The following is a 13,037-nucleotide window of genomic DNA, read 5'->3' on the forward strand; positions in this document are numbered from 1 at the left end:
AAAAACTCAAATATTAAAAATAAAAAAAACAAGTAGAGTTAAAAAAAGACATGTAAAGATGGTAAATACTATATGCTGTTGTGTTATCTTTTAATTTCTTGACAGCTGATCAAGGTGCAGCAGCTGCTAAAAGACATTCAATTATAAATACTGCTGAATTAATCCCACCTATATATTTTGAAAATGCCTTGACTTCAAAATTTAAATAAAAAGATATGTTACTTTTAAGAAGAAGTTTTGCTTTTGTTTACACAGGAAATGAGAGGCTGTAAATTAATTCTGGGTCAAGAAAAATCAGGTTTGATTGAGGAAGACCCCCTAAAGAATCTCCAATAAGAGCAGATGGCTCAGATGATCCAACATCTCAGAGGACATCTCTGGCAGTTTCCTCTGAGTTCTACATCCAGAACAGCTTGAAGACTGCTGGATGAGATGATCAAACTTCACAGGATACTGCAGTCATGACTTGACTATAATCCTAAATTTTCTTTGTATGCCCATAAGATTACCAGAACCCCCAATCACCAGGAAGTATCCCAGAAAACCATACTCTCTTTCCCAAAAATGGGTTATGGACATTTGTCTTTGTTTAGAGTATTGGTTACAAGTTGTTATGGTTAATGGTTATGAAAAAAAAAAAAACCAAAGGAGATTAGATTCAGAGTTCTTGTTCTGAAAATTAAATAAAGAGGCAGTGCTGTGGGATAATACTTTTGTATCCTGAAAGACTTGTCATTCATATTGGTTTAATAAAATGCTGATTGGCCAATAGCCAGGCAGGAAATATAGGGAAGACGACAAATAGGAGAATTCTGGAAAAAGAAAAGGCTCAGTCTGCAGTCACCAGCCAGACACAGAGGAAGCAAGATGAGAATGCCTCACTGATAAAAGACACCAAGTTATGTGGCTAAACATAAACAAGAATTATGGGTTAAGTTGTTAGAGTTAGTTAACGATTAGCTTCAGCTAAAAGACCCAACGGTTTGTAATTAACATAATCCTCTGGGTGTTTCTTTGGGACTGAATGACTATGGAACTGGGTGGGACTGAAACTCTTTCTACAGCTGGGCGGTGGTTGTGCATGCCTTTAATCCCAGCACTGAGGAGGCAGAGGCAGGCAGATCTCTGTGAGTTCAAGGCCAGCCTGATCTACAAGAGCTAGTTCCTGGGCAGGAACCAAAAAGCTATGGAGAAACCCTGTCTCGAAAATCAAAAAAAAAAAAAAAAGAAAGAAAGAAAGAAAGAAAGGAAGAAAGAAAGAAAGAAAGAAAGAAAGAAAGAAAGAAAGAAACTGTCTACAATGTACTACAGGCACGAGTGGCCACAGTTAACAAGAATTAGTTTGAGTTCAAACTAACCCTTCCCCCTGCATCCATGAATGGTACATATTTTTACATAATTGCATCTGTGGCTTCTTGTAAGCTTTATTCCTCTCCTAGATCTCTGACTTTCCCTCTGCCCCTTCATTAGCATAGAAGACCAAGCATGAGAAACAAGACAGACCTGCAGAACAGGCCCAATTCCTTGCCTAGATGACAACCAGCCAAGTCAAAGCCAAGATCATGCATTTCCTCTGTCAAAGGAGCCTGAGTGCACTGATTGGAACTTAAATGCACCCAGCTACATTACGAATGTATTCAAGGACAGGAGGGCTTTCCCGGACAGATAGATGCTGAAATGACAGTTTACACCCTCCCATCAGCTGGAAGAAAAGCTCAGGTTTCCCTGGACTGCACCTTTTATGGCTTGTTGCAATTTTTCTGGGTTTCTATATCCTATTTCAATTTGACTGCTGCTAGTGGTTGAATCAAAAGGAAGGTCAAGACAGACTGTAATTCTGGCTCAAGCTGCTCTGTGCCTGTGGGTAGAGGAATATGATGTTAAGTAAACAGTGCCTTAGTTTGAGGCTAACTCCCGGCCAAGACCCAGTTCATTGAGATTTCTTGGGACAGGAAGGGCTGCCTGGAATGCTATTAGTTCAGTAATCCAAGGACATGCCACTTCCCAAGTTTCCTCAGAATTAGTAGTTACCAGAAGCAAAACAAAACAAAAATAAGTAAAGGAAACCACTCACAGCTTTGCTAATCTTAAAGACACAAATTGGTCAAAATACAGCAAAGATCCAACACCACTAAATTCTCCAAGGAAGGCTAATTTCCCAAGCCTCAGTGATCACTCTTTCCAACTTATCTCTCAGTTGCTTTCATGGTCATGAGACTCATGGATCTCCTTTGTGTAATTACAGAGAGCTGGTAGACTTCCTAAGAGTATCCACCTCCAGGAATATAAATTCACAAACCAAATTGAGAGACATGTGTCTGGTGTTAGTATTAATGGAGGGCAGGTGTTCTAGTTTGGGGACTTACTGATCATGGTAGTGCCACCCGCTAAGGCAGCCTTCGTCCCTTGGAAGAAATCATCCACTGTGGTCATCCCCTTGTAAGGCATCTGGAAGTGAGTGTGGACATCAATGCCTCCAGGGATCACCATCTTCCCATTGGCTTCGATGGTCTTCACACCTCCAGGGACAATCAGATTGTCTCCAATTTGCCTGTGGAGACAGTGGAACACTGATAATTAAAAAAGAGCCACCCTCAAGACAAGCATAGGATGTAAGGGTTTTAGACACCGGATCTTCAAAATCACAAGTCTGGTAATCTTTAAGCAAAGGTAGATAGCTGTGTATACAAAACCATTTTTGTTGCCACAAAATTATCTGCATGGGTCTTGTGTTATGGTTTTGTATCAAAAACTATGGGTTGCTAAAATCTAAATTATAACATGTGACTAATATTTTTACATAGCCATTTTCATTATTTCTTTCACTTTACTCTTTTCGTGGTGTGGGATGACCCTGATGGAAGCTGTGAAGACTTTGAAGAACACAGGGCTGTTAGGAGCAACAGAAGAAGATAAAGATGCAGTACAACAACAGGCCTGGGAGCTTAGTCATCTTCTAAGCTGATTTTCTGGTGTCCTAGTGAAGGACCTTGGCTTGAGTCATCCCCCACCTCCAGCTTCTTTTTCTTATCCCACACCTCCCTGGTCAGCCAATGGTGTCTCACTGCAGACTCACAAGGAAAGAGACACACATTCAGATCTCACCTACACCCACTGCTTTTGCACTCTCAGTATCTTAATAGAGGCGTCAGACTAAGGACGATGATTATGACAGTCTCCCTAAGAGACAGTGTGACCCAGGAAACTTTAGTACATTCCAGCAAAGAATGGGGGTGGGAAAGACATAACTCAGGGAGTGTTTCAAAGGTACACCTCACAAGGAATGTGATACTTATCCCTCACAATGCTGCTTGCAGGTCACTACTTGCTACATTTATTGATTTTATAGTTTTGGTCAAGGCATCTGGTCAAGTCTGTCCGGACAGTAGACCTAGGAGTCACAGTTTATATTAACATAAAATGTCTCCTAGTTTGGGCACATGGGTAACCCACTATTTGTGGTATAAGTACTTTTTCTTCTGTGCACAGCTAAAAGGATTCCATCACTGACCAGCAAACTCTAGGTTCACAGCTAATGTATTCCTGACATATCTAAGAGTTCAACTTGACCGCATCAGCATGGGGCCATTCCAGGGCCACCACAACTCAAAACACACGTTGGGAAAAATGAAGCCTCAGATTGCAATTCTACTCTGGTCCAGATATTCTCCAGTTCTGTTACGCTTTTTCTAGTTCTTCTTCCAGGAAAAACTAAGAACCAAGAGGATGAAGAATTGATGGGCCCGTGTGATGTGTTTATACATATTTATATATAATGTTTCACTCATTTTTGCAACTAATGTTAATACCCTATCCGGAACAGAAATACCTCATCCACTTTTCTGCAACATACTTATTAAGATCACAGTGATCTCTGAAATTTCAGCTTCCATCTCCTCATTTAACCATTCTTCTGCAGGTAGCCATGCCCACCCTGTCTAGGTGTGCTTCAGATGGAGAACACCTGGATTCATGGTCTTGGCTCTTCCAATTACTAGCCATATAGCCACGTTATTATTTAATCTCACCATGGCCCAATTCTTTTTGGTTGTAAAATGTAATTGCTCCTCATTGGAGTTGTATAGATTAAAAGTTAATTTCTACTCAGCCCACAAAATACTATTAAGCACATTAGGGATCAATAAACATGCTGTTGAAATTAACAATTTCTCACGCTGAATTCTATGCCCCTGATATTCCATTTAATACAATTTGCTCAAAGGGGTCCTCAGAAGGATTTTTTTTGATGAAATTCTGTGTTCTCAGTTTATTTATGAAATTGAAGCTCCTTCTTAGGCAGAGAGGAAGTAGAAAAGGAGAAGTGTTCATGTACATACTTTATCAAGCCATCCTCCATGTAAATATCAGCATAAAAGGACTGATCATCGTTGACGATTCTTCCTCCCTTGATTAGAAGACGGTCACTCTGGAAAAGAAGGACAACAGGAGTCACTGTCATAGTACCTAAATGAAGGATGTGTCCAAGGTGTACCCAGCTCATTCTTTTAGACATCTCGCAAGAAGACAATTGGTAAATGACCTCTGAATGCTTAGTGCATTACACATTTGAATGTGATTCATTTGTTGGGATCCAGTTCTAATTCAAATTATTCCAGTGTTTCACCCCCTGCACCTGAAAGTTGTCATATAATATATACACATGTATATCATGTGTATTACCTATATTGCCATAATGAAGCACTCAGTTCATGTTACATAACAATTCTGTTAGATTACAAATTTGTAAAGTGTAAGAAAACCACTGTTGGGAAAAAGACAAAAATTTTATTGTGCTTATTTAACTTGGAAAGAGCATAAATTAGGTATAATTTAGTTTTGCTTCATTTTATTCAGTATTTCTCTCAGTCTCTTAATCTATTTTACTTCTTCTGTTTTAATATACATGATACATAGTACTGAGTTTCATAAGGACATTATTCATACAACTATATGATCTACTTTGACTATGAATGAATGGTTAGAGTTGGTGAAGTGTTCAGTTTATAGACTTCAACTTTATCCATCCACCCATCCATCCTCCCATCTATCCACCCATTAATCTATCTGTCCATATAGCCCCACTGGTTCAACAAATAATTACTTACTATTACATATGTGGGGAAAGTGAAGCTGTATAACAGACTCAGGAGGTTCCTGCCTCCATGGAACAGAAGTGGGGAGTTTAGTAATAAGAACTGATCAATTACAATGTAGAACTGGATTCAGTTGTCATAGGACCCAGGGAAGTGTAGCTACTTTAAGCAGAAACTACGAAAGGTCTAGTAAGGAGAAAGGAATCTACATGGGATGGCAATGTAGATGTTTTGTAGAATGGACAACGTGTATCAAGGTCTTGAAGTTAAAAAAAAAGGTATCTTGGAAAAACCGGAAAGCCAATCTACACAAACTTTGTGTTCAAGGAGGCCAATGGAATGAGCTCAAGCTGAGATTGCCACGAGTTTAAGTGTTAGCAAAAATACATGGAGACACATGGAAAGATCACAAGAAGAGGCAGGAGGACAATGTGGAAAATGCAGTTCTATGTCTCAGTGTTCAAAGATGATGTTCTTCTTGACTCCAGTGCTTAAAGTGGTTCTCAACCTCCCTAATACTGAGACTCTTTAACACAGTTCCTAATGTTGTAGTGACCCCAACCATAAATTATTTTTGTTGCTACTTCATAACGGTGAGCTTGCTACTGTTATGAATAGTAATGTAAATATCTGATATGAATATGGTCCTAGATGACCCTAATAAAAGTGTTCTTTGACCCCTAAAGGGGTCACAACCCACAAGTTGAGAACTATTAGCTTAGGATATCGACCAGGGTCAAGGTCAAAAGGTTTCCCAGTCACAACCATTTAACTCTTGCTCTGAAGTTCACTCTCTGATGGAAAATACAGCTTTCAAAGAGAAGGAAGGTTCAGAGAAGGAAGTCACATTGACAGATGACTTCCAGACTCAGTCATGAAAGTTGTGATCAAGGCTGTAAAATGACAGATGGCACTTGGGCCCCATGTGGGATCAAGAAAATTACCTCTTAACTTCTACTGCCAATTATTGCATGATAATAAGAAGTTTCATCATATCTTATCACCAGGGGAGCAGGTTTTTTTAAAAGATACCAATCACTGAAGTACTCAGAAGAACTCTCCATGTGAAACAAAGCAGCAGCATGGCGGTCAAATACGAAGCCCCACTATGCATGGTCTATAAGCGCCTCCTGTTCTGGGTTCTGCCATCATATCTACCCACTTCTGATTCTGCATTGCCTCATATTTAGATTAGTGCTAAAACTATAAACAAGGAATTCGTGTTATACATCGGGCTCGAATGCCCTTGAAATAGGGTCTCGCTGCCTTCTTGCGAATTCACCTGGCATCTAAAAATCACCGTCTTTGCCAAGCCTCTTGTCAGGAGGGTTCTCCCTGCAAATGCCCTTGTCCAACTCTCCTGTAGATTTTACCTACTTCTGCTTTAATCAGTTGGGCACTATTCTAATACTCTACAGAGACAGGTGTTAATGGTTAGACTGTTAATGGTTCATCTTGTGAACATGTACATTTGATCTTTTAACCTTCATTAAAAGACTGTTGTATTTTGATCAAAAAAATAAAAAAAGGGAAGAAAGAGAGAGAGAAAGAGAGAGAAAGAGAAATGGGCGAGGGATTGTATTTTGTCAATGTAGCAGAAAGGCATATGACTCAGAAATTATATGACTTGATTCTAGCATTTAACTTCAAAGAGAGAAAAACTGGGCCAGGTGTGGTGCTTTAAACACTAGCACTTGGGAAGCAGGGCAGGTAGATCTCTGTGAGTTCAAGGCCAGCCTGGTCTATATAACAGCTTCTAGGACAGCCAGAGCTACATAGTGCAACTGTCTCAAAATAAATAAAATCAATTTAAAAAGAAAAACAAAACAAACAAACAAATCAAGAAAGCTCTTGTTGTTTACTGCTTTGACAATACTGCAAGATTATGAATTTGCTCTAGGTCTGTGCTTCCAAACTAGAGTATGCATGAGAAAGTACCCATTCCTAGTCACTGGCCTGTCTACAAAATCTACATTTCGTGATTTCCACACAGGGCTCTAACATAACCACTAGCCAGCCTACAGCAAAGGCACAAAGCAACCAGGAATAAATGCCCAGTTCTGTGTGTCTGTGAGGGCAACATTTCCCATAGGAACTTCCTGAAGATGTAATCATGGTAACTGTACAAGTTCATTACCGCTGCTCAGTGCTTTTCTTTATCTTTCCAGCAAAAAGCTGTGCTGAACTGGTGTTTGGAAAGGGGCCATGTTCTACCTGAACTAAATTGGAAACGGGAACCACCTGAAAATCCTAAGCCCTGGACTCTTAGTGTGGTAAATAATCCAATATCCTTGGTGATCACCAAATGTCAGCAAAGGGGCAGCTGCTCTCTGGATGGCCTTCCTTGATGTTCACACAGGACAGCAGGAGGGGATCCAAGGAGAATCAACACCACTGAGAGCAATCCCTGGACACTCTTCAAATGTCATTAGATAAACCCTCTCTGGATTAATGATTAGAGTTCAAAAACAAATGATAGACCCGGTATAAGTTTCAGGGGTGGAGAGCAGGGCCCTGATACATGGGTTATCGGTGTTGTTGTTTTTGTTTATTATTATTACTTGTCTTCATTATGCAGAGCAGAAATACGAAAAGTTGAACTCACAGGTCACAAATGTACACGTTCCCTGCAGACTCTACAGCTTGTTCTCCATTTCACTCACAACAACCAACTTGACATGTTTTATTCCCACGTACAAGGGCTACATTTTAAAGGGAAGCCTAGGCAAACTATTTAACACTAAGAAATTGAAAGGCAGCTATTGAGATGGATACCAAGGAACACAGGAGCTATAAAGAATGAAACTACTGGCCACTCTTGAATCAGGTAAAACCAATGATCTTTGCATGCACAAAACAATGTATTTTTTGTTTTTTGTTTTGATTTTTTATGGTTCATAAACAATTTTATTGAGATGTAATTCATACCACCAAGGCTGTCGGTATTTATTTATTTATTTATTTATTTATTTAATAAAGGTTTCTGTCTCTTCCCCACCACCGCCTCCCATTTCCCTCCCCCTCCCACAATCAAGTCCCCCACCCTTGTCAGCCCAAAGAGCAATCAGGGTTCCCTGCCCTGTGGGAAGTCCAAGGACCACCAAAGCCTGGGATAAAACTGGACTCGCTGAATATAGCAGACAATGAGGACTACTGAGAACTCAAAACAATGTTTTTTTAAGAACTCATGGACCATGCTCAAAGATACACATGTGATGTGATGAAAAAATAGAAAAACAAACAAAACCAACATCTGTGATAGTTATCTTCAACAAAGCATATACGAGTTGTGGGTTCTTATTTTCTATTCCTGGCACTGAAGCATTTAAGCATCAAGAGTCTTGTAAAGAATGCCTAATCTTTATCATACAATGATAACTATGAAGAATTCAGATATTTCCAGAGTTTTCTGAAATAATCTGGAAGGTACTTATAGTGGACTGAAAAATAGTCTCCTATAGACTCAGTTATTTGAACACTTAGTTCCACTTGGTGGTGCTGTCTGGGGACATGGTACAGCCTTGCTAGAGGAAGCTGTCACTGGTGGTGGGCTTTCAGAGTTTATAGCCTTGTCCTATTTCCATTTTTAATGTGGGAGAGTCTTCTGTTATGTGTTACCTTCATTGATTAATAAAAAAACTGCCTTGGCCCTTTGAGACAGGAAATTAGATAGGCGGAGTAAACAGAACAGAATGCTGGGAGAAAGAAGCAGAGTCAGGCAGACTTAATGGAGCCAGCCACCAGGTCAGACATGCTGAATTTATCCCGGTAAGCCACCACGTTGTGGTACTACACAGATTACTAAATATGGGTTAAAACAAGATGTGAGAATTTGCCAATAAGAGGCTGAAACTAATGGGTTAGGCATTTTTAAAAGAATACAGTTTCCGTGTAATTATTTTGGGTGTAAAGCTAGCCCTGCAGGAGCCAGGCAGGATGAAAAGTAGGCCTGCTCACCTACATCACTACACATTTTGTTTTTCTTGCTTTGTTTTTTTGCTCTTGAAGATTTGATCTCTCTGCTTCTTGATGTGCTGCCTGCTGCCATGCCTCCCCACCATGTGAACTTTCCCTCTGGAACTGTAAGCCTAAATAAAATCTCCCTTCAATAAGTTGCCTTTGGCCATGATAGTTTATTACAGCAACAGAAAAATCACTACTTTCCTGTCTACTCTCAAGCAGAGTCTGAAGTTATCAGCTGGATTGCTAATGGGGGACCCTGTTTAGCCACCAAGACTAAGTACCTCAATGTCCTCCAGGCCGGAGTGGTTTGAGTGGCCTGCTCCAGGTCAGCTTGGATCCAGTTGTATTCCTACTACTACTGTGAGAATTCCATGGGACACTTCCATAGATGTTTGATTGAGAGCTAGGATCTACTCTTTCAGAGCCTACAAGGTTTTCTGTTTATTTATTTTGGCTTTTCCAATAGCACAGAATAAACAAACAATACCTATTTCACCTCCTCTAACTGTTGTCAGAATGGAGAATTAGCAGAAGAGAGGGTAACCCAGTACTTAATTCTTCTAAGAGCCTTTAGGAGTAGCATATGTTCAAGACAGATTCAAGTTCCTATTTCCTAAGTAGGAGCTACACACAGGAGTGATTTACTCCAAGCAATAGAGTAAGGCAGCTATAAGTGCAAGCAAATTGAGGGCTCCCCTTTTGGCACCAGGCTGATTCTTTAGCCCAGGCTACTGTAACAAAGTTATTCACATCTTATGACCAGGGGCTCTCTGTGCCAGGACTCACTTCTCGGATACTGAATCTGACTGTTGCAGAGTTTAAACCATCAGCCAGTTCTCTGCGGTAGGTAACTTTAGGAATCCATTAACTTTCTGCCTCTGCTTATAAACCAGCTCATTAGACCTGCCCTGTATGGCCCAAAAGTGTTAATGCAGCTTATCAAAAGAATTGATTTATGACCACAGGTAGCAAGTGCTTTTAAAGCATGCCAAAATATTTTTCTTCCTTAGGATATAATTATGATTAGAGAAACTAAACATTTTAAGTGTGAAAGAAATTGAAAATGAGAAAAGACAGAGGTTGGGAGGGGAATGAAGGAGAAAAAGAAGATAAAACAAACCTTTAAAGATGCTAAGGACAGGAATGAGTGGATCGATTGATGATTCAAATCAGGGTAGAGAAAGAAAATGTAAAATCTGGAGTGGTTTGGCATTTTAGCATTCTCCTTTAGTCTTTAACATAAAGAGTGTCACTTGGCTCCTCTGCTTGGGGCAATGAAGACAGAGCCAGGTGAAGCCAGAGTCTTCCACAGACTTCTTTCCCATCACTGGGTCAGCCAGAGAACAGTACTTAAGTCCTGTGTGTGCTATAGTCCTCATGCACCCCAGCTGCTCGGGATGAACGCTGCAGTCCCAGGAAGAGGAAAGGAACACAAAAAAAAGGACAGAGCATTTTCCAAAATCAAGTCTCTTGTGACCTGGACTCAAATCACAAACAGACACTGGTCTGTAGAAGAGATTTCACTATCTTTTTATGATGCAGATGAAGGCACAGGTGGTTATTTTAGATAAATCCCCATTTGGACAATTAGATCTCACTCCCTAAAACCACTCTTACCCTTAAGAATAGATCAGGATGGGTAAACTGGATGGATGCAATCTTGTTAATATTCTTTCCCAAAGCATATAATTCAAAACAGAGGAAACCCGGCTAAGTTAGCTCTGTTGACTCATGGGGGTGGGAGAGGGGTGGGTGTGGGTGGAGGTGGATTCAGGGAAAGGTAGCAGTGAGGCTCTAAGCATTGAGAGTCCTGGGCCTGCCTCTGGGTAGCTACAGTTTTTTGAGAAAGGCTTAGCACTCCCTGGATTGATCAAGGTGTTTGATCTCCCTGGGTTTCAGGACTCTGTATAATAAGGAAAATACTGTCATTTTCTTGGGGTTCTGATAAGGATTTCGGGGTACAGAGGTGACACACTAAAGTCTGCTTGAACACTTAATTCTCAGTGCATGGGAACAATTATTATTCTTATTATCATTCATACTGCAAAGTTCCTGTGATAAACAAGAGTTGAACAGCATTTTGTTAATCAAAATATAACAGACCTTTCCATAAAGGGGATTTCAGAGTCGCTAGACCCCAGCCTGCTGCCGGCCACTGTTCTGTGTTCTTAGCAAGGTCAGCCAAGTCTACCCCTTCTAATCCCACCCTCCCTGGGTAAGGCCTCAAGGCCCTCCCAGGTGTTCTTCCTCTGTAAATAAGCCTTCATGAGAAGATAGAAATCCACTCTCTTCCAGCAGGAACTGAGAGTGAGGGCAAGGCTTAAACCTGTCCCACAGACTGGGCAGTGGTGATGCATGCCAGCACTTGAGAGACAAAGGCAGGAGGATCTCTATGAGTCCAAGGCCAATCTGGTCTACAGAGCTAGTTCCGGGACAGGCCCCAAAGCTACAGAGAAACTGTGTGTCAAGAAACCAAAAAAGCAAAGCAAAGTAAAGCAAAGCAAAGCAAAACAAACAAACAAAAGACCCTGACCATTGGAAAAGTCTCTTTACCAGCACATAGATCCGTCTCAAGAGCCCTGGGTGACATTTATGACTTTGAGGCAGAGGGGGAAATCTGCAAATGAAGATGGGCTCTCAGGATCAATGCAGGCTCTTAGCTCAGAGTCCTCCAGGAGACAAGGCAGTTTGACAGGGTAACACATTCCAGACTCCTGAGCTGGAGCTGACAGACTCTCAAGCCCACTTTCTTCCTTCTGTCATCCAAACACACAAAGGACCCCAGAGGTCTGCTGGGTGGAAATGAGAAACTCCATTGAAAATGCAGCCCAGGATGCAGAATAAACAACATATGGGAAGCACTGTACCGGTAGTCCTGGGGTTGGCCCTGCGTGGATGAAAACAGAAGGAAATGGGTACAAGTGGCAGGAGCTAGCAGCAGTGTGAACCAGAGACTGGTGGCTGCTCAGCCATGGGGACTAGAACATCAAAGGCAGGCGTGTGCATTCTTCTCTCACCAGCTTTCCACATTAGCCATGTTAAAGATGCAAGTTATCAAAGGCCTTGATGAGTGATGCAGGTTATCAAAGGCTCCGTCCTGGGTTACAATGCACAGGGGAATGAGGTATAGAGGGCTCTTTAATCCCAGCTCCCTGATAACAGTCAGTCTTCCACAGGAGTCTAGACATGGGTAAATTCAAGTGGATGCTCAGGCAGGGAAAAAAAACACGGAGGGGAAGGAGGATATGAGCCCAGGACAGGAGGAGCCAGGAGAGATTCCTGTTCTTTTAGGTCAGCCCGATAAGTCAAAATTAGCTGGCCATGTGCTCACCTGCTCCATGACACTTGACATATCCCTGTCCAAACTATGCTTTATCTACTTAATGTCATCCTGAAATAAAGCCTTTAAAATGGAAGCACTGCCCAACTACAGTAAGTTCAAAGCCCTACAGAGTAAGCCTAGGGGCACACACAATGAAAACTACACCCCCTGTAACCTGCTACCTTGAGGAAGGTTGAAAAGATGACCTCTCTTGATGGTTTCACTTCAAAGACTGTTAAGTGTTAAAAAGAGACTAGTAACAGACCAAGACTTTTCCCCTGGTCTAAAAGGGACTTGATGGAAGAACAAGAATTCCAACCCTGGAGTTGGCAACATGGTCCCATTGGTAAAAAGCAATTGCCACCAACCTCGAAATACTGAATTCAATCCATGTGGTAGATCAAGGAGAGGCTCCCTAAAATTGTCCTCTGACCTCCATATTCCCACTAAGAATATACCACCCAACACACACATACATGAGGAAATAAATGTATTTTTTGATTTTTAATTATTTAATTAGTTCTTTTTTTGAGACAGGGTTTCTCTACATGACCCTAACTGTCCTCGAACTCGCTACATAAACAAGGCTGGTCTCGAAACCACAGATATCTGCCTGTCTCTGAATCCTAAATTCCGAGATTAAAGAGTTGTACTGCCCA

General features: G+C 41.1%; 1 protein-coding gene across 2 annotated transcripts in view; it reads right to left on the reverse strand.

The window, feature by feature from the left end:
• Window positions 1-13,037, reverse strand: part of Dpysl3 (dihydropyrimidinase like 3) — a 113,533-nt gene that overhangs the window by 36,347 nt on the left and 64,149 nt on the right. For both annotated transcript variants that reach the window (XM_050162050.1, XM_050162055.1), the window contains exons 2-3: window positions 4,338-4,426; window positions 2,367-2,551 (exon numbers count right to left, since the gene is read on the reverse strand). In XM_050162050.1, coding sequence (XP_050018007.1) covers window positions 2,367-2,551; window positions 4,338-4,426 — 274 coding nt within the window. The remainder of the gene's footprint in view (window positions 1-2,366; window positions 2,552-4,337; window positions 4,427-13,037) is intronic.

Source organism: Alexandromys fortis, unplaced genomic scaffold, assembly GCF_014885135.2.
Source record: "Alexandromys fortis isolate MF-2015 unplaced genomic scaffold, M_Fortis_MF-2015_v1.1 scaffold_17, whole genome shotgun sequence".
In the NCBI taxonomy this organism is placed as follows: domain Eukaryota; kingdom Metazoa; phylum Chordata; class Mammalia; order Rodentia; family Cricetidae; genus Alexandromys; species Alexandromys fortis.